Source organism: Saccopteryx bilineata, chromosome 3 (assembly GCF_036850765.1).
Source record: "Saccopteryx bilineata isolate mSacBil1 chromosome 3, mSacBil1_pri_phased_curated, whole genome shotgun sequence".
In the NCBI taxonomy this organism is placed as follows: Eukaryota; Metazoa; Chordata; class Mammalia; order Chiroptera; family Emballonuridae; genus Saccopteryx; species Saccopteryx bilineata.
In genome coordinates this window covers 278,839,570-278,860,921 of record NC_089492.1, presented here as the reverse complement: position 1 = coordinate 278,860,921, position 21,352 = coordinate 278,839,570, and the positions used below count along the sequence as shown (strand labels likewise).

The window sequence follows — 21,352 nt, the reverse complement described above, 5'->3', positions numbered from 1 at the left end:
ACAGTCCCTAGGACAGAGCAGAGCTTCCTTTTCTAAGACTCGAGATTAAGAAACAAAACAAAAAACCTTGAGAAGCAAAGTCTTTCTAGTTGCAGAGATTGACTAGCCTGTCTCTGCCGGCTCAGTACAAGTGCCCCCAGCCAGATCAGCCTCTTCGAGGCTCCACTTTGCACAAAAACACTGTCAGCTACCTGCCAGGCATTGTGATAGGCGCTGGGTGACAGCGCAATCCCTGCCCTCCCTGCCGGAGCCATAGTCTAATCTAGCGAGGGAGACTGACATAAAAAACAAACCTATATACAAAAGTCCCATAAGTGTACTAGTAATTACAAGCTAAAGGAACAGTTTTATGGATCACCAACAAGGGAACCTTATTGCCCTCCCCCAATGCCCTGGGGTAAGAGGTGGCAAGTTTCCCCAGAGTGACAGGAGCTGAGATGCTAAGGTTGAGGAGTTAACCAGGCAAAAGGCAAGAAGGATAAGGAGACCTCTCCAGGCTGTGCAAAGGTCTTGTGGCATGTTGCAGAAGCCAAGGAAAGCCCAAGTTGCCAGAGTAGAGGACTTAAGGCTTTTTCACAGAGGAAATAACCACTGAAGATTTTAAGCAGGAGATTGATTTGAATATACCAATCTGACCCCTTCAGGACATCCTGTACCTCTTGATGACAGGACCTGTCTGGTTTGCCATTCAGCATCATCTGAAGGTATGTTAGCAAACAAAACAGAAAAGCAGGACAAAGACCTCATCTTTTAAAGGAAAAGTCTTCACCAGACAATCAGAAGAAATGCATTTTATTTCAAGTACATACAGTAAGGAGAACTGGGCTACCCAGGTGGTGCTGGTTGGAACAGAGAAAACTGATCTATAATGAAGACATTGAAGTGTCTGCACTTATGGGTCAAATAACCTTGCCACATTTGTACCACGGGAACAATAAATGCTGTGTTAAGGAATGTTAAAGTGCTTTGGGAACATCCCTGACACCTGTCCACATGGATAATTTACACAACAAAACTCACCCATCACTGAGGCAAGCTTTGGCCCAAGCCTGGGCCAGTTACCAGGTCATCTTAATGTACGACCCCAGTGCTATAATCCTGGGCACTGTTTACCAAACCCCTCTCCTTCCCAGGGAAATGCAGGGCTAGTCCCACTAGGGACCAGGGCTTTGCCCAGGGAGATGGATTCAGACAGAAATGGCCATAAAGAGAGTTCTAGGGTCCCATTCACATTCAGTACAGAATCAGAGCTCTGGATCCAGTGGAAGGAGCCCCCAAAGGACAGTTTCCTCCTATCCCTTTGGATAAGAATAAGGTCCCTAGACAAGACCATTTCCGGGTGAGGGATTGTAAACTGGGAACACTAGCTTTTGAGAATCCTCCCTCCCTTTCTCTTCTGTGGGGGCTGCCACCTTCGTTTCAGGAGTCAGAAGTCTTACTTTCAAAGCACTGAACAGTCACATGCCACTCCCAGAGGGAGGGCAGCCCCCAGACTTATGACTAGGCCTCTGCCTCAGAAACAGAAGTTCATTCAAAGTGAACTTGCTCCCTAACTTGGTAGAGTCGTGTCTGCCAAGTTTACTTATAAAGGGGGATACCTGGATCTGCCAGTCAGCTCAGGACCCACACCCTAGGCTACAATCATTTCCATGGACTCTTTGCCCACTGAGGCCAAGCGCCCTCTGGCAGGTCCCACGTTAGTTCTAACTGTGGATGGTGCTGCTCTGAGCCTATCCCCAAAGAAACTGGCCTTAAGGAGGTGAGGCAACTCCTGACAGCCCTGGTCAGTGCCACATTAAGGGCAAAACTAGCATCAGGTGGCTTCCCAGGAGGTCACCAAGCTGAGACTGCAGCCTGTAAACTGAGTTGGGTAGGGTCCTGGTCACCATCAAAACTCACTGCTAGGCCCTCCCAGTCAAACAAAAGGAAATGCAGTGTGTGTGTGTGTGTGTGTGTGTGTGTGTGTGTGTGTGTATACCTTGGAGGAGTGGATGAGGCAAGAATCACTGTCCTGTGGTTTTTTGTTATTTGGGTTTGTTTTTTTATAGGGACAGAGAGAGAATCAGAGAGAGGGATAGACAGGAACGGAGAGAGATGAGAAGCATCAATCATCAGTTTTTTGTTGCGACACCTTAGTTGTTCATTGATTGCTTTCTCATGTGCCTTGACCATGGGCCTTCAGCAGACCAAGTAACCCCTTGCTTGAGCCAGCGACCTTGGGTCCAAGCTGGTGAGCTTTTTGCTCAGGCCAGATGAGCCCGCGCTCAAGCTGGTAACCTCGGGGTCTCAAACCTGGGTCCTTCCGCATCCCAGTCCAACGCTCTATCCACTGCGCCACCGCCTGGTCAGGCTGCCCTGTGATTTTAAGTAAAGTCAAAGCAGCCTTCCCAAGCAATACGCTGAGATTCTTTGCTCTGTCTGATGGTTCATGTCCCTTTCTGCTCAGAGATGTCCACCCTACACATGGGCTTTGGGTGGCACGGCAATTGGCCCATGCTGCCCTTTCTGCACCATCCTCAGAACTCAAGGGAAGACTCCCTTAACCTTGACATGAGATGATGAGAAACAGGCAGCCTCATGTAACCCACAGCTCCACTGAGTCACCTGTCTCTTCTGGAGAGGGTGGCTCGTCCCACGCCTTTGCCCAAAGAGAGAGCTTACTCCTCCTGTCTTCCCAGATCCTTCCCCCTCAGTGTCTGGCTGCCTCGGGAACTCGTGGGAGACTCCCAGGCAGGGTCCCAGAGCTCGTTCTCCTTAGGAGAGGGCTTCCCCTCCACTGGGGATAAACCTTCCTGCCCACCTGGGAAAGCTCCAGTGACGCCCAGAGGAGACGGCATCCAAAGCCACCCAGCAAGTTCAGGGAAGCCTGGAGATCCACTGGCCCCTCCTGAAATCTCAAGGGGTCACATGTCATGTGAGAAGTTATCAGTAATGCTCAGCCTCAGGGTTCCCCCCACACAGTCAGTGACATGATGGAAGACTAGTCCAAGGGGCAGAATAACTGGATGGAACTGGTGACCAGCGGGCGGAAGAAGGGCAGAGTGGCCTGCTGAGGCCCAGGGGCCAGGGTGGAGCGCAGCCTGCTGGGGGCGGGGCCCGGCCTCCTAGCCTAGGCCCTGCAGTTCTGCCTCAGACTTGGCATGGCCAAGGGGCCGGAGTGTCCGGGAAGGCCTGCCTTCGGGCCCACAGTCCTGCTCCTCGTAGCCAGGGTTCAGGCGGCCCATGTCGAGGGAGCAGAAGAGGTTGCGTTCAGTTCCCGCGTGGTGCTCCACTAGGGCCTCCAGGCTGGGGAACTCCGTCGGCAGGTGCTGGGGGAGGAAGGGGCTTCAGCTCCAGCTTCCCCGTGGCCAGTGCTGGGCTCTCACCACCCCCTCACATGGGACCCTGCCCACTGAGAGGAGGAAACTCAAGCTCCGGGAGGTCAGTGTCCTGCTCACAGCAGAGCCAGACAGTTTCCTCTTTCTCTCCTTCCAGCCTGGACAGCACTGAGGAACAGAGCCCGGAGGTCAGGGTGTGCATTTAAAAAGCCCCCGCCCATCCCAGTCCCCGGAAATCTGTGATCAGCAAAGACTCCAGACCTGGAGGTATGAGATAAGCTTAAGCAAGCCCCTACCCTCTGAGTCAGCTTCCTCCTCTGCTGAGGGATGGGGAGGGTGTGGGAAAGCCGAGATTCTCACAGAAGCGAGATGCTAGGCCGGCTCTGCTAGGGGCACCCTCCCAAAGCCTCTAGGTAGATGGACCCTAGGACGAAGCCCTCAGGTAGAAGTGGGGTTGAGCAGGCCAGTGTGGGCGGGGCCAGAGAGAACGGGGGAACTAGACCGAGGGTGACCGGGACTCAGTGGTTACAGGGGGAGGGGCCTGAGGGCAAGAGGCGGGGCTGACTGCCCCCACGCTGTCCCCAAGCTACCTCCACGCTGTAGCGGCCCAGGCGGTTCCGAAAGACTAGGTGAGGCACCACACCGCACTGTGTCCGCACGGATAGGCACCACTGGCCGCTGGCGCCCGGCTCAGGCCACAGCAGGAAGGCCCCAAGCACGTCTCTCCGCAGCAGGGCGAGGGCGCTGGGCCTGGGAGGGCAGAAGGAGAGGCTAAGGAGAGGACTCCAGGCTGGACCCAGCCTCAGCTTGCTCCCAGGGCAATGGCGTAACAGCCCCACAGCATCTTAAATACAGTGCATGTCCCAGGGGAGGGCCTCCAAGACAGGAAGCTTTTAGACTTCCTTCTGGAAGTTTTCTGGGGGGATCCTTAACTGACAACTTCAAGACTCAATCAGGTGGCCCGGGCTGGATTGCTCAGCTGGTTAGAGCATCATCCCAATACATGAAGGTTGCAGATTCGATCCCTGGCCCAGGGCACATACACGAATCAACCAAGGAATGAATAAAAAAGTAGAACAACAAAATCGATATTTCTCTCTCTAAAATTAATAAGTTAAAAATTAAAAAAAAATGACCCAATTAGGAGAGTTCTAAAGACCAGGAGCACTCTGCCTCTGTACCTGCATGCGCACCTGCATGTCAGGGCCCGAAGGCTGGGGATGCACACAGCCTATTTTTCACTCACTGCAAGCAGCTGGGTACTCAGCCAGGCAAAGCCCCTCCTACCTGGAGACACCAGCAAAGGCCCAGAGGTTCTCTGTCAAGCTGCCCTCGCTCTCCACCAGGCACGAGGGGCCACCAGGACGCCGAGGCCATGCCTCCCACGCAGCAGGAACTACAGAGACCATCGGGGTCAAAGGGAGAGAGGCTGTCTGGTCCTAATCAGCCCACCCCACTCTTACCAGCCCCAAGACCCCATACTTATCTCCTCACCAGGCACCCTCCTCCCAGCCAACAGGCACACATCCAGTCCCCCAAAAGACACAGCAGACACAAGCATGCCCTCACCCACATGCCAGTTAGAGCCCATCCATAGCTGCATGATCACCCACCTACATAAGCCCTGGGCACCCAGGCCCAGAGACACCCTCACTCACACGGACGTGACACACATCCTCTCAACAGCACAGGCACCCGCTCAAAGGCGCAGTCACCGCCTTGCAGAAACAGACACTCAGGCCCATCCTCTCTGACTCACACAGCGGCAAATGCACAGGGCAGGCGTGCGCCTGCTACTCACAGGCCTCCCTGGCCGACAGCTGCAGCTGGGCCTCGTAGGTGCAGCCACGGTAGGCCCCGGAGCGGATCACCTTGCTGCGGATGGCCTTCTTGCGCACCAGAGTGGGGGAGCAGTAGGGATTCCCCAAGCGGGCATGGTGGGCACTCCCACGGCCTTCCAACTCTGGCAGTTCCTTCTAGGGCACCAAGTGGGGCCCAGAGGGGTGTGTAGATCAGGCCTAGCCCTGTCAGGTAAGGCAAAGCTCCCTCCCTCTGAAGTCCAGCAACCAATCCCATGTAACCCCCAAACCTTCACCCTGTCCCCCGTCCACTGCCCACTCCATGGCTGGGGCTGGGGCTGGGGCGCTGCATACCCCGCTGCCCAGGGGCCCCTCTGCTGGCAGCCGGCGCAAGGAGACCAGGGCGTGGACATTCTGTGAGAGCTGATCACGGCCAAAGGGCTCCCGTACTAGGCCAGGGAGGGCCACAGGGCTGGGCAGTGACTTAAGGGGCGTGTCCCCTGTGGGCCCAAGGCAGGGTTCAGGCTGTGCCCGCTCCTCGGGATGCTGCAAGAGGTAAGCAAGCTGGAAGGAGCGGCAGAGCAGCAGGTGCAGGATCTGGACCTAGGGAGCGGAGGGAGGGCTCAGTGAGGGAGGTGTCTCCTGGGGAACTCAGGCATCAGCCCGCTCTCCACAGGAGCACGCTGCCCCTTGGCTTGGGGTGCTCTTCCCCCTAAGTGAGAAAACTCCCACTTATCCCTGAACCCTCACCACCATGCAGCCTCCTCTACCTGGGCATCTACTCTGTTCCAGGCATCATGCTTGGAGCTGGAAATACCTGGTCTAACCTCAGTCCTCCCCTTGGGTTTACCATCCCCATCCCGTGATCAGGTCAGTTCTCTTAGAGCAGGGGTCTCAAACTCGCGGCCCGCCGAACAATTTTGTGCGGCCCGCAGACTAATCCACGGACTTACTTAATTTTATCCAAAATATTTTGAACTTCGTGGATTAGTCTGTGGGCCGCACAAAATTGTTCGGCGGGCCGCGAGTTTGAGACCCCTGTCTTAGAGGATTTGCTAAGAACCCAGGCCCTGGAATCACAGAACCTAGGATCCAATCCTGATTCTGTCACTTAGGAGCTGCTGTGTGACCTTGGGCACAGCATGGCACCTTTGCCGTCAGCTTCCTCATCACCATCTCCCTGTGCTCCGCCAATGAAACACGGAGCACAAAACACTCCCCGGCAGAGGCCTAGCGCTCTGCCCACCACACCCAGCATTCCAACACACTGGCGCGGTGAGCTCCCAAAGATCGAAGGCCATGTCTCAGCCACTGCCACCTCAGCAGCCCGCACAAGCCTGACATACAGGGGTGGTGGCCAGTGCTTGCTGTGGGACAGAACCAAACCCAGCCTGTGTTTGCTGAATGATAATCAGCTGTAAGGCTCTGCTGTTTATGACAGTAACATTGGCTTTGACTTCTGGAATCTACCTGCCCAACCACCTGCTCCATGCGGCCAGGCACTGGAACCCAGACCCAGTCTCTGCTTTCTAAGAGCACCATTGTCTAATTAGGGACAGACCTAATGATGACAGTGTGGTTCGTGTCACAGGTCCCCAGGAGTGAGGGGAGGTCTACAGATGTCAAAGTGGGCTTCACAGACACATGGGCTGAACCTTGAAGGACAAGTTGAAATTTGCCAGGATGACCCTCTAATCCCCAAGTGCATGGCCTAGTCCTCTTGGCATACTGAAGCCACCAACTTGCTTCTGTGGGTCCTCAGTGGACAGAGCCACAGAAGAGGCCTGTGTGGTGACAGGTACACATCTGGAGGGGCTCAGGCCAGCATGGCCAAGCCCTGCAAGGCCTCTCAGTCCCTGGAACCCATATGGATGCATAGCCCCCTTCTACCCCAGCTTCGTGCTGGTCCCCTGCCTGGGCCCCAGATCTCCAAAGTTACCTCTCCAGGCTGGCTGCCCACAAAAAGGTGACAGAAGAGCTTGCTGGCGGGGCTCCGGGGGTTTCGGGCCACAAAGGCAAACTGGCAGTTGGCTGGGCACCAGGTGGAGTAGAGTATTCGCCTCAGGGCATGCGCCATCAGGAGCACCTAGGGAGGCAGAAGGCGTGACAGCCTCCATCAGCCCTGCCACCAAGCTTGCAGATGCCAGCCCAGCGTGCACCAGCCTGTGGGCCCTGCACAGCTGCTGGCGGGCCTTCCGGGCCTGCTCTCCGGCCGGCGTGTCCAGCCCAGGGCCTGTCCCGCGCCGGGGGTGCGAAGCTCTTCCCTCCTCCCAGTCCTGTCCAACCAGCTTCAAATTGAAACCCTCATCCTTCCCAGGGCCACTGGGCTTGGACCTCTTGCTCCCCGCTGCCGACGTGCTGTTGGGATCGCTGCGCCCATGTTGCGGAACCAAGGGGCACAGCATGCATGGCCCTGCAGGGTAGCAGGGAGGCAGTGGCGCAGGCCCTGGGTTGCACTCCTGGTCTCTGGAGCCAGAGGACCAGGGTTCGACTCCTGGCCACTCAGTCTCTCTCTGTGTGTCTCAGGCGGGTGAGTAGAGCCCTTTGAGCCCTTGTTGTGACCACATGTTGTGATAATACCCCCGTGATGGGGCTGCTGGTGGTGTCAGTGAGACCACATGCAAGTGTCACAGGACCTGACCCCAGGGTCCCCTTGATACCCAGCTCGGGGACACCATTTGTACCAGTCTTAGGTCAGCAGCACCCAGAGCTGCTGCACCCAGTAGCGTGCTGTGTCTGGTGTGCAGTTAGTGTTCAACAAATGTTGGTTCGCACCAGGAGGAGAAGAGAGGCGACAATGGAGGGGCTCCCACCTGGCCCCCAGTCCGAGTCTGGTCCCCCTCCCACAGCCATGAGAGGCTGGCACAGCCCACGGGCCAATGCTGGGCAGGCCTACGGAGAGGCCTGGAAACATGCGAAAATCTCACTGGGCTGGATGGTCCTGACGCTCAGACCAGGAGGCATTGCCTGGAGGAGCCGCTGGAGGCCCAGGTTTAGGGGGTGAGATGGATGAGAAACTGTTGCCTACTGAGTTTGCCCTGAGGGAGGCTCCTTGGAGAGAGGACTCCAAAGGCGCTGAGCAGGCTGGGAAGCTGGGAGGCTCAAGGGGAAGTGCAGGGCCTGGGTGTAGGCAAGTACGTCCTGAAGGAGTAGGACACCTGTCCTGTCCAGTCCTCACCTGCACCCACACGGGCTCCTACCTCACCCTCTCCGCTGTAGATCTTGAGGCCCTGAAGGCTGAACTTCAGGATGACGGCCTGGCGTCGGAGACAGTCCTGGGTGGGAGAGAGTTGATGAGGGACAGGCATTACCTCCCAGGCCCTACCCTGCACAGCCCAGCACAGCCTCAGTACTAGTCACTACAGGCTGGTCAGCCAAGTCCCCCTCACCCGCCAGGGGACTGAGCCCTGCCTGGACAATGGACCCCTCAGGAGCCAGGGACACGTGTGAATGACTCCTGACAGACCACCCCCAGCCAGAGCCATTCCCCACATCCCTCACCTGTGGCCTCCACCTGTGGGGCACAGGTCACAATGCCCAAGGGGAAGAGAGTCCCCGGGCATAAGGAACGTGGCTCCAAGAGTCTGGGTCCTGGCGGAGCTCACTATTCAGAATGGCTTTGGTCCCACCCCTCCCTGGATCTCACTTGTTCCATCTCTATGACTGGGGCGTGGGTGGGTCAGATGGTCTCCGGGGCCTGCCATCCCAAGACTTGGGTCCCCACCAGGGAAGTGCCCTCCCCAGCTCACCAACCTTCAGTGCCCACAGCTGTTGTTGCACCAGCCACACGCTCTCCTGGGTGTCCAGGTCATCCACGGAGAAGGAGCCCACGTACTGCTTGTGGGTCGGGTGGGGGTGGGGGTGGGAAGGAGGCAGGGAAGTCAAGCTCATGACTCCTGACCCTCATCCTCCAAATTCCTCCCCCCCAACACACACTCCACTCTGCTGGGTGAGCTGTGGACAGTGACCAAGCACTGTACTCGGAGTCCAGGTTCTGTTACTTTCCCAGTGGGAGGCTGTGGTCAAGGCACTCGGCGCCCTGAGGCCCTATCTGCTCATCTGCACCCACATACACATTCCAGAGCCTGGGTCAGGGAGCAAAGACCTGGAAATAGGTCCTTCCACAGGCCCTTCCACCCCCCGCCCAGGACCTGCTACCCAGTCACCATCCACCAGAGCACATGGGCGAGGGCGGCCCCACCCACCTGGGCAAACTTGGTGATGCACCTGGGCCGGTGAGGGGCAGGGCCGCAGTCAGAGGCCCTCCGACCCCTTGCCCCAGCCTTCTGCATGGCCCCCAGGGTGCCCAGCTTCAAGCCCCACGGAGAGAAGGCTGCAAAGGTCAAGGGAGAATGGTTGGCTCCCAGGCAGTCGAGCCACAGTGCTCGCACCAGATGCCAGCAAACTCCATTCGATAAACCCTCATGAGCATGTGCAGTGTGCCAATGTCCTGGGCACTGGGGACACAGGGGAGAAAGAGCCCTGGACAAAACGACAAGCTTCCTCCTGCCCTCACAGAGCTAACATTCTCATCAGGGAGAAAGACTTTAATTAAATAAGTAAGACTCAGAATATGCTGGGTGGTGACAAAGCAGAGTGGAAGATCGAAATGCAGGACGAGGGCTGACGGTAGCTAGAAACGCGTCCCCTAGGAGTGAAATTTGGGGAAACAGCTAAAGGAGGGGGTGTGGCAGTGCATGCCCTGGGTCAAACACTGACACCTCTGTGCTCTGGGCTGGGCTGTCCCAACAACCAGCTTGTACCAAGGGGGCAGGGGCAGCAGCACCTGAGAGGAGGGGTGTGGCAGCAGGGAGTGGTCTGCAAAGGCACAGGAGTGAAAGCAGCTGGGGCCCTTAGGCGGACCCTTCCAGAGCAGCAGGCCAGAGCCAGGTTGGGATCAGCCTTAAATGTCACACTAGGGAATTTAGGCTCTGCCCCATGGGCAGTGGGGAGCCATAGCAGGTTCCAGGACAGGAGCCCTGCAGCCTACGGGGGTATCCCCTGAGCTGGATGGCCAAAAATGCTTCACAGGCGCCCGGCTTATTCAGTTTAGGCAGACTACAGCCTCTGGCTGAAGCCCCAACCGCACGGTGCACTGATGCTGAGTCAGGAGGTACGGCAGGTGAACAGTTGTCCAAGGGGCTGAGGAAGCCCAACCCCAAGCCCAGTCCAGCTTCTGGTCTTTCCTGAGGTTCCTCTCCCAGATCCACTAGTGGAGGAGAGGAGGAAGCCCCCCTTACTGGACTGTCCGCAGGGGCAGGGAGAGTGCTTATGCCCCATCTGAGCTCAGGACCACAGCTGCTGCTCAACGAATCAAGGCATCATGGCGAAAAAATGGCGATGGCCTCTGCCTGGGTCCCCGAGGACTCAGCCCCCTCAGTTTTTCCTGGAACCAACTTAGGCGCCCACCTCCATCCCCCAGGTTGGCTCTGTCTCACCAGCCTACGTGTAATTGCTGCCCTTGGGACCAGAGCAATCTGGGTCCAAACGCTGTGTGACTCTGGGCAAACCTCCTTACCTCTCTGAACCTGTTTCCTCATCCCCAAAACTAAAATAATGTGAGGAACTAATGAGAAGTGAATGGAGCAGCAGGCACCCAGCATGATGCCAGCCAGGCTCAGAGCTGATGCTCAACAAATACAGTCAGTCTCCTGGATGGGGGGTTCCACAGCCTGATGATGTTCAGGTGGGAGCTTGGGAGACAGTGAGGTCCACCCACTTTCAGTGCCTTCCTTGCACTGGGCCACGCCTGATAGACCATCCAGTCTGGGAGGGCGTGGCAGGGGGCAGGGCCTGAGGACTCCTCCCAGGAAAGAGTGGGGACCAGACAGGGCACTGGGCAGGAAATGGGTGTGTCTGGGGTGTACACTCAGGCCAGCAGGAGTCCTTGCAGAAGGAGACTTTGGGTGTCTTGGACCTGACACTGACACTCAGCACCACGAGCTTAGGAACAGCCTCTACTTTCGCCTGCTCACAACCTTCAGCCCCAGGCTCAGGCCAGGGTGGAGGCACCAGCAACAGCCCACTACTTTCCTAAGCAGCCGACTCGGAAAGAGCCAGAAAATAAAGGCTGTGCCATCCCCTTGAAGCCTTCACGGTTCCTCCCTCCTGTGCCTTCTCTTTTCCTGCTTTTCTGGGTTCTCACATCCTCATGCTTTTTGATTATGATAATTTTTCACATCATGTCCACTACCTCTTGTTCCTTTTATGTTTAAATAGTAAAGTTACACAATAACCAGCACTAAAGCTATGTCCCCATCCCCATTCCAGGTATAGAGATGGGGGCTTCCAGTAAGTTTACCTTTTATTTTTTGTATTTTTTCTGAAGTGAGAACCAGGGAGGCAGGGAGACAGCCTCTCGCATGTGCCAGACCAGGATCCACCCAGCCTGCTCACTAGGGGGTGATGCTCTGCCCAGCCCACCTTGGGTGTTGCTCCGTTGCAACTGGAGCCATTCTAGCTCCTGAGGCAGAGATCATGGAGCCATCCTCAGTACCCGGGGCCAAATTTGCTCCAATGGAGCCTTGGCTACCAGAGGGGAAGAGAAAGAGAGAAAGGAGAGGGGGAAGGGTGGAGAAGCAGATGGATGCTTCTGTTTGCCCTGACTGGAATCAAACCTAGGACTTCCACACGCTGGGCTGACGCTCTACTGCTGAGCCAACTGGCCAGGGCCTCTGTAAGCTTACCTTTCAATCTCATTATCACAGCACAGGCTGGGATGCCCTGTACTGAAGAGTGGTGAGGATCAAGAGGGCAATGATCAAAAAACAAATGGGGTGACAGGGAGGGAGAGAGAGAAAGATCAGAAGTGGAAACATGAGGGATAAGAAAGATAAAAGAGATAAAGGAGAGGTGGGAGGAGGCACGGGTAGGGAGCACATTCTCCTTCTGTCTGTGCTGACACAGCCCCTCAGCCACTAAGAGTGTAAGGCAGAAAGGAGCCACATGGGTTATGGCACACACTCACATTTGCTCACACACACTCCGAGACAGCTGTGTCTAGGGCTGTGAAAGCCTCCACCTTCCAGATCCAGAGCATAGCTTTCTTGGGGAAACCCCATATCCAGGCAGTGGGGGTGGGGAAACCACTTGATCTCTAAGGAGCTTCACCCCACCACCCATTGTCACCTGATCTTTCCCCACGCCAGGAAACTGGAGGTTTCTCCCTTCCCTGCCCTCACACCCAAGCCCAAGGGCCACTTCAGCTCTGGGCATGGAGCTGGGGGTGCCCAGGGGACCAGGGAGGGTACCAAGCTCAACCTGACCTGTGCAGCAGACCTGCACACTGGCTCCAGGCACAAACAGCCACTTATCTCTTTGGACCAGACCTATTTTTCTGAGGTTTTTGCACAGGAGCCTGGCTGGGCCGGCACCTCCCTAAAGGGGACACATTGGAATGAGGGGCTCTTCTTTTGCTCCTCTGAGGTTTTCCAGGTAGCCCTTCTTAGAGACAGGGGACTGGATGGGTTGACTTGCTTGGAGGGCTCAAGGAGAGAGGCCCTCTGCTGCACTGAACCATAGCTGACCGGAGCCAAAGGAGGGGCCCGCCTTCCCGGCATTCTGGGAGACTATGCAGCCTATAGAATCTGGGCTTAGCAGAGGGTATCTCAGGGAAGTGAAGTTAGCTGCCCAAGCATAAGGGGGGGTGCAAGCCTGGAAGCAAACCCAGGTCTCTGGGGCCCTTTCTCGAGGCCATGGCTGTGCCCATCTGTCAGACTCTCTCCCCAAGCAGGGTGTCCACTTTCAGAGTTTGGTGGGTCTCAGCCTGTCCAGCTGTGGAACACCTCAGGTGCTGGGGGCTATCTGATCAGCAAACAGCAGCTTTGTCTCTGCCTCCCCCACCAGATGGTCTGGGGCAGCCAGAGCACCTCAGTCACTTACTCCCTCCACTGCCTTTGGCTCAGCTGTGCAGATGAGACCCCCACCCAAACACATCCTCCTGTGCCACCCCCACCTGCCCTGGGCCACCAGGAGAAAAACGAAAACCACAGAGCCCACGGCCAGGGGCCAAGAACCTGGGTTATGGGTCCCACAGGTCGGCTGGTGTGACATTGGGCAAGTCACTTAACCTCACTGCCTCCATTCCCTCAGCTGTAAATCGAGGATAACAAGAGCTGCTTCCTCCTGGGGTGCATTTGTTTCTTCTGAGATGATTTCCTAGCGGGGCGACATGCCACGTGAACAAAACCAGGTCCCAGCGCTCACAGCGCTCCAACGCCAGGTGGGAAGACGGTGCCAGAAACCAACAACATGGGGGGGGGGGGGGTTGCTACATGATTTTGAGAGAAATACAGGAGGAGAAGGAGGTGGAGGATATGTGTGTGTGTGTGTGTCGGGGTGGGGGTCTGGGGGTTGGTGCTACCTAATACAGGGTGGTCAAGGGCTCCCTCCGAACAGACGACACCGGGAGGACCGTCCTGTTTTCAGGCTTAAGTGGGGCCCGAAGGCACGTTCCAGGCAGCGCACAAGCGGTGCCGAGCGCTCCATGGCGTCGGTTATTATTCCTACGCTTGTTGTGATTGCTGAGGAGCGCTGCCAGAGCTTTGAGCTGGCAGCCCGCGGCCCGGGGCAGAGAAATTCCCCGGACCCACCGAGGACCAAGCAAAGCAGGGCGCTGGAAGAGGGACGACGGAGGTGATGGATGATGATGGTGATGGAGGGAGGGGGCAGAGGTGCTCCTAGCCATCCGAGACCTTCCCCCCGCATCTCTGCGCTAGAGGACCGAGCGCCGCTCTCGTTGATCCGCCGACCCCCGCCCCTACCCGACTCCCTGGCTCTCAGGCGCTCACTCACCGCGGCCACCGCGTCTCGAGTTCCGTCGCTGCACCTCCGCGCGTCTCGGTCGCACGCTTAGCCGCCCGCCGGCCTCCGCCGCCCCCCACGTGGCCGCGGGAACCAGCACTCGGGATCACCTGGCGGCGGAGCCCAGCTCTCGCTCACCAATCGACGCCCGAGGAGCGGCTCCGCTCGGCCAAGCGATCCAATCGGCGGCTGTGAGGGGCCCTGGCACCGCCCCTGTCAGCTTGTGCCTCGGCACTCCGCCTTAAAGGGTTGGGGAGATTGGGGGCTTGGCGTCCCAGCCCGCGGAGAGGGCTCCTCCACCTGGGCTGCTGTCCCTGAGTGCCCAGCGCCTAGCTGACGGTTCCCTCCTCCTGAGGAGCGCTTCCCTTCCTGCTCCATGGCTAGCTGCTTCTCGTCATTTAAGCAGCTCCAGCAGTCCCCCTCTGAGAAGCCTTCCCTGACCACCAGTGACTGACTCCACCCACTGAAGAGCCCTCACGACCCTTGCTGGTCACCCCACTCCCCTTACTCGAGTGAAAGCGGCACTGGTCAGGAGGTGACTCCATCCCCAGGGCGCAGGACAGAGCCAGCGTCGTAGTAGGCACGTCTTGAGCAAATGAATGAGGTCAGGATCCCATCTTGGGAACCCGGCCAGTTTCACCCTTCCTTCTCTCATGTCGCTCATCCTCTCCCTCTTCCTCGGAGCCCTTCCCAAATGAGGATTATCTGAGCCTGAGAAACTGAGAGCCTGAACCAGTAAGTCTCCTCATGAACACTGACCATTGTACAGGGGCGGTGACCCTGTCTGGGTTACAGGGAAATCCACTTAGATCAGAAAGACGGCTGAGCAAACCCACCCAGAAGTGTCAGTGACAGCTTTGAGCTGTAGAGCACTTGTGTTCCCATCAGGCCAGGCCCTTTTAAGTGCCAAAAACAAATAGCAAACCCAATTTAGCCCAACCTTTGGTGTGTATTTAACCTGAAATCTGCAGAGAGGAAACACCAGCAATTGCCCATGCACCACATCTCAGAAAAGCCAGGACACAGGTGCTGAAGTCCAGTGGGGGTGCAAAGACAGCTCCCAGGAGGTGAGCACCCTGGCAGAAGGGGGCACAGCAAAGAGAAACTTGGCCTGGGTCTGAGGACCTCAGGGGAGTTCCTGAGGGAGGCGTGTTTGAGCCACACCTGCGTACCCAGCATCCCCTTTGTCTCTCCAGAGCATCTGGATGCCTTCCAGAGGCAGCAGTGAGGTGTAATGGTTCCAGGCTTGGTCTCAAGTCTGGGCACTCTGCCTCACCAAATGTAAGACCTTAGGCAAACACCTTTGATCCCCAAGTGCCTCATCTGTAAGTGTTACTAACACCTGAGTCACAGGGACATGAAGATTCCAATGAGTTAATGTGGGCCAAGTGCTTGGCACAGTTCCTGACCCATAGTAAGTGAAGCACTCAGTAAATATTAACTGGTATCAAACTTTGTGTTTATTCTTGAGTGTCTTTTGTATGTGATTGAATGGCAAGTGTTTACTGAGTTCCACATGCCAGGTACTCCGGGAAACCCTTCAGTGCGGAGGCCAGGTGCCATCCTTGAGTCCAGGAATAAGAGGTACTGAGATAGTTTACAAGTTGGTCCTGCTGTCCAAAAATCCCAATGTATAGAAAGCTCAGGGTACACAAAGGATAAAGGACTAATTCTAACTAGCTTCCTAAAAAAGCATGTACATATTAGAGGAACTGCCAATTACTAGATCCACAGTCCCATTTTGAGATGATTCAGAAAAAAACAGCACAAGCCACAACTCTATTAACTCTATTAACTCCTTGCTCTAACAAGTTTCTAATGCATACAATTTCATCAGATACATGCAATTTTTAAAATAGTGACAAGAGCCCTGGCCAGACAGCTCCACTAGTGAGAGTATCATCGTAAAGCACAGAGGTTGTCAGTTCAATCCCTGGTCAGGGCACATACAGAAACAGATCAGTGTTCCTGTCTCTCTCTCCCTTCCTCTCTTGCCAAAATCAGTACACACACACACACCCAAAAAACAAACAAACAAACAAAAAACAGTGAAAGGAATTTGTTTCATATCAAAATGAAAAAAGACCGAGGAATTAAATTCAGAGTGAAACAGTTAAAACCAAAGGAATAATTCTGCCTTCTACATCTTTCTCAGGAAAAGGGATAGAGAAAGGGTCAAGATTTTAGTGGCAGGTACCGTGTTCGGTCTCGGGAATACAGAGATTTACAAGAGAACACATAAAACACCACAAAAACCAGCTCTGGAATGATCAGTTTATGAAAGAAACCTGTGACATTGACTCCTGACTTTCCAACCCACAAAGATCCCTTTATTAGCCTTTATCTCCACACAGGAAAACAGTATTTCAAAACCAAATGCGTTTATACATTTGAAGTTCATTCCTTCATTTTTATTTTTGTATCAAAGTAATGTATCTGCCCACGTGAACTAGTCCCCCAAGTTACCCAATTCAAATGATCTAATTCCACTAAAAGCACAGAAACTCCGAGCTTCTACCATGCATGTAGACTTCCTAATGATACATTAAATGTACAAGTTCAGAGGTTTGCACCAAAAGAAACAAATTTCAGTGGGTGCCAGCCATCTTAGGGGCAAGCCAACCTAGTTCCACGCAGGACAGCAGCCTAAAACAGCTGTCACTGCATTATTATCTGCCCCATTTATCTAATCCTACAACACAGCTCTTTCGGGAGCCACCAGGTACAGAAAGTCAACCGTTAGATTAATGACTCACTTTTGCAGGAAGCTGTAAGAAGTCATCTATATTAAACAGGAGAGGGAATGACAAAAAAAGGCAAGCTGGGGGGTGGGGTTATAATCCCTGAACATGTTAGGGCACACGGCCGTGTCATGGTATTTCCGGATGAGTCAATGACCATGACTAAATCACACAGGTGTGAGCTTTCTGTCACACTTTGCCCTTTTCTCTGAAATCCCAGAATCTGGTACTGGGGTTGCCAGCTGACAAATGTGAGTGGGATGTAACATCACATCATTTCAAAGCCCATCTCTTACTGGAAAGCGGAGCCAAGACAGCGAGCTGGGAACAGGCCTTGGCCCAGCATCTCATTTGCATCTGGCTCCCCAGCACATGCCGCCATCTGTTTCCTCACTAACACCTCTCCCCATGTTGACAGTTACTTTCAACCTCGAGCACCACTGTTCTGTTCCCTCAGGTCTGTGTTAATGGAAATTCCTGCCATTTACCCCCAATATTGCACTCCCAAAACAAGTGACCTAGAATGGAAATTCTAAAAAAGTTCTAAGACGTATTACGGGTTGAATTGTGTCCTTCCCATCAATGTGTTGAAGTCGTAACCACTGAACCCCTCAGAATATGACTGTATTTGGAGACAGGGTCTGTTAAGAGGCAAATTAAAGTGAGGTCACTGGAGTGGGTCTTAATCCAAGATGACTGGTTCCTTATAGGAGAGGAAATTTGGACGAAGACACAGGGAGAAGGTGGCCATCTGCAAGCCAAGGCAAGAGGCCTAGGACAGATCCTTCCTTCACAGCCTTCTGGAGGATCTGACCCTGCTGGCACCTTGATCTCAGATGTCTAAGACCCTACAACTGCTGTGGTGATAGCCAGGGAGTGAGGGGTGTGGAGGTAGGGGAGAGGAGGAAGGTGTAAGGGGGATGGATGAAGAGTTGACTTGGGGTGGGGGTGAACATACAACATGCTGTAGAGAAGTTGTAGAATTGGGTACCTGAACCTTGTACAATTATGTTAACCAGTGTTGTTACCTTAGTAACACCAATTAAAAAAACACACAAAAAACTGCTGTTGTTTAAGCCACCTGGTCTGTGGTACTTTGTTGTGGCGGCCCAAGCAGACTGATTGTTATTACAGTGAGATTCCTTTTCATCCATTCAAAAAGCAGGCCCTGGCCGGTTGGCTCAGCGGTAGAGTGTCGGCCTGGCGTGCGGGGTACCCGGGTTCGATTCCCGGCCAGGGCACACAGGAGAAGCGCCAATTTGCTTCTCTACCCCCCCCCCTTCCTCTCTGTCTCTCTCTTCCCCTCCCGCAGCCAAGGCTCCATTGGAGCAAAGATGGCCCGGGCGCTGGGGATGGCTCCTTGGCCTCTGCCCCAGGCGCTAGAGTGGCTCTGGTCGTGGCAGAACGACCCCCCGGAGGGGCAGAGCATCGCCCCCTGGTGGGCAGAGCATCGCCCCTGGTGGGCGTGCCCGGTGGATCCCGGTCGGGCGCATGCGGGAGTCTGTCTGACTGTCTCTCCCTGTTTCCAGCTTCAGAAAAAAAAAAAAAAAAAAAAAAAAAAAAAGCAGACCACAGCACCGTACGGCCTGGTTATGCTTCCTGGTGCGTTCTGGTTGGTGTGGAGGTTGGAGGATCTGAGATATGGAATCTAGATGTCTCTCCCCTGCTCCGCTGAGAAGCAGGTAATAAGTGACTTGCCTGAGGTTGCGCTGTTAGTTCCAAAGTGGGCAGATTGCAGGCGCCTTGACTCTCAGAGGGTCAGGGTAGGGCATGATTCTCATGTTTTCTGAGAGTGAATGTGTACTCTCTTGGGGTCACCTGGTAGAGCCTAAAGTGCTGCTGCTGCTGCTTTATCTCTAGGAAATCTTGTTTTATCTCATTAACTATTGTGGACTTTGCACTCCCTTCCATTTGGTTCAATATTACCATCAATGTGATGGCATTCCGTCCCCCAAATACTTTGGAATATAGGATACCCTAGAAATTTGCACTATGCTATCTTGTCACTAACTATAGCCCACTTGGGGAACAAGAAATGGTCCCCTAGTCCTTTCCCAGCTGGTAAGTGCCAGTCCAAAGAAGACCCCCCTCCTCAGAAACGCTTGTTAGACTTTGTTGCTGAAGGCAAAATACAAGTTAGGGATCCAGTTCAGAAAGCAAAGAAAGGCAGGTAATTATCAAATACTACCTAAAATAATGCCTGTGTTGTGAACCAAACTGGTAACAATATTTCATGGAAATTAAAAAAAAAAAGATTGCACATTAGAGTAGCCAAATTTTTCTCTGGAGCCTCCCTCTTCATCCACAGCCAGTGAGGGCCCTGGGCTGGCCGGGTGGCAGCTGAGGTCTGCACAGGCCTCTGGTGGCCCAGCTTAGAAGGCACTCCCGTCTCTCAACCGCTTGGCTTGTTTCCTCCTGCTGTATACATTTTTTTTTTTTGCTCATCTTTTAACTAAGCTCCTAACGGTTTGAAAACCTGATTTTAAAACCTGTGAATCAAAACCCAACAATCTGCTAACCACGGCCCACTGATTTTTACCGTTTGACCCTCCTGTAACTTATGGCTGGACACCTGGCCCCTGAGCTGTCAGTGCATGAAACCTCTAAGGAAGGTGTGGAGGACAGGTGTTGTCCAGGTGCAGGTCTAACTCCATCACTATTACATGTTTAATTTGGGGAAATCAGCTAAATTTGCTTTTGAAAATTGGGGATAATGCCATATAACTTTATGAATATATTTGCAAGGATCTGATAGTGGGATTAAAGAGCCGAGCAATAGGAAACTACACTAGATGGTAGTTTAAACAACAAAACTGAACTCTTGTGAGATTGGATGTTCTGGCTCATTTATTTTAAAAAATCATTTTAAGGTTTTCTTCCTAAAACCTTAAAATGCCTTAGTAATCTGAGTGTAGTGAACACAATTAAAAAAAATAAAAAAAAATTTTTTTTACTTCTATTAATTTTTAGAGAGGAGAGAGAATGAGAGAGAGAGAGAGAGAGAGAGAGAAGGGGGAGGGAGGAGCATCAACTCCCATATGTGCCTTGACCAGGCAAGCCCAGGGTTTTGAACCAGCAACCTCAGCATTCAAGGTTGACGCTTTATCCACTCACTGCGCCACCCCAGGTCATGCAAAAAAAAATTTTTTTTGATACTTGGTGATCTCAACATTGCCTTTGGGTGGTTATTCTGAAAACAATGATTGTGAGTTTGAACCCTTGTTTTACAGATGAGTAAATCAAGGCTCAGATTAAGATGTTTGGCCAAAGTCCACAGCTGATAAGTGACACAGCTTCCAAGGATCACTGTGTAGCTACAGATGTTAGGATAGTGGGCTGAGTGATGTATTCAATCTCAATAATTTGGAATTGATGAAAACTTCTTATTCTACACACTATACCAGCAAATTTAAATGACACAGAAAAGTAACATAACGAGGTTAGGTTTGAGATGAGAATTTCCTCAGAGCCAAAGTTCTTAAGCAGTAAAATGGATGAGCAAGGATGTTGTGTAATTCTCTGGGTTTTAGGAGAAAAGTATCCTTTGGTGTTGAGCAGACAGACGAGACTGGATAAATAAGGTTTCTTTCAGAATCATGAGTACATATACGACCAAGGACTTCTAATATTCCAACTCGTGATTACTAAACAGATATCATGTCCAAAAAATTCATTTGTCAGACAATCCCATTGTGGAATTTCTCTGCATAGGCCTCATAAAGTTCGAGTTCAGTTTATAGAGTAAGACAGCTGCTCACTTGGCAACATAATGTTCTGATGGAAGCTGTGGCCCTGGAGGGAAGGCTTTCTTAAGAATCAACATCCTGTGAATTGAAAGAATTTGCCTGTGATAAGGAAATTGTGAGGAAGCCACAGTGTTCCATGGCTAGGATCTGAGAGTGACCAACTACATGAGCAGTGTCCCCCCAAAAAACTTAGGGCAGTCTAGTAATCTAAGATCTAATTCTAATAGTTCTTACCAAACTTCTTTAAAAAAAAGCCATACTGACACCTTTTAGCAAACAATCATTTCATCTCATTTCCAATCCTCTGCAATCCTAAATCCCGCCCCCCCCCCCCCAATCCCTCATGAAGAGAACATGGAGTCACTGGGCTGTAGGAAAGAATTCAGAAGCTTGAAAAACTGCCAAGGGGAGACAATGGAGCAGAGCAGCAGGAGATCGCTTTGAGTCAACAGTCCCTGGGCTTAATTCGGCCTCTGCCACTTACAACAATCTGGGGCCAATTTTTGAACCTCACTCTATGCCTGTTTCCCCTTCTATAAAATGGGAATAATAAGCAATGACTGTCTCATAGGGTTACTTGGATTAAACAAGATAACACATACACAGAGCCTGACATGCAGAAGAAACTCAGTGTTAGCTATTATTATCACTCTTATAATTTAAGTAGCAAAAACTTTTGCCAGGCCAGGCAGGATGTATTTATATACAGTATCAAGAGAATTGCAATTTTTGAAAATGGCTTGGGAAGGTACCTTTTGAAGCCTCCTTTGACATACCAGCCACTGACAAAACAAATTAGGAAAATTAGGATCAGTTAACTGACCTATTTATTTTTATTTATTTTTTGTATTTTTCTGAAGTTGGAAACGGGGAGGCAGTCAGACAAACTACCGCATGCGAGCCTAGGCTGCAGGAGGGGAAGAGAGAGACAAAGAGGAAGGAGGGGG

General features: G+C 53.2%; 1 protein-coding gene across 2 annotated transcripts; it reads right to left on the bottom strand.

The window, feature by feature from the left end:
- Positions 1–795: 795 nt before the first annotated feature.
- On the bottom strand, positions 796–14,010 carry SH2D5 (SH2 domain containing 5). Of its 2 annotated transcripts, XM_066270229.1 has the most exons (10): positions 13,910–14,010; positions 9,322–9,449; positions 8,870–8,953; positions 8,317–8,391; positions 7,056–7,202; positions 5,471–5,719; positions 5,119–5,293; positions 4,605–4,713; positions 3,908–4,067; positions 796–3,308 (listed from the first exon to the last, which is right to left on the bottom strand). In XM_066270229.1, the coding sequence occupies exons 2-10, from the start codon at positions 9,406–9,408 to the stop codon at positions 3,105–3,107; spliced, it is 1,290 nt and encodes a 429-aa protein (XP_066126326.1). In that variant the 5' UTR covers positions 9,409–9,449; positions 13,910–14,010; the 3' UTR covers positions 796–3,104. The 2 variants fall into 2 exon arrangements, with proteins under 2 accessions (XP_066126326.1, XP_066126325.1); XM_066270228.1 differs by lacking the exons at positions 8,870–8,953; positions 9,322–9,449; positions 13,910–14,010 and having other exon boundaries at positions 8,295–8,364.
- Positions 14,011–21,352: the final 7,342 nt, after the last annotated feature.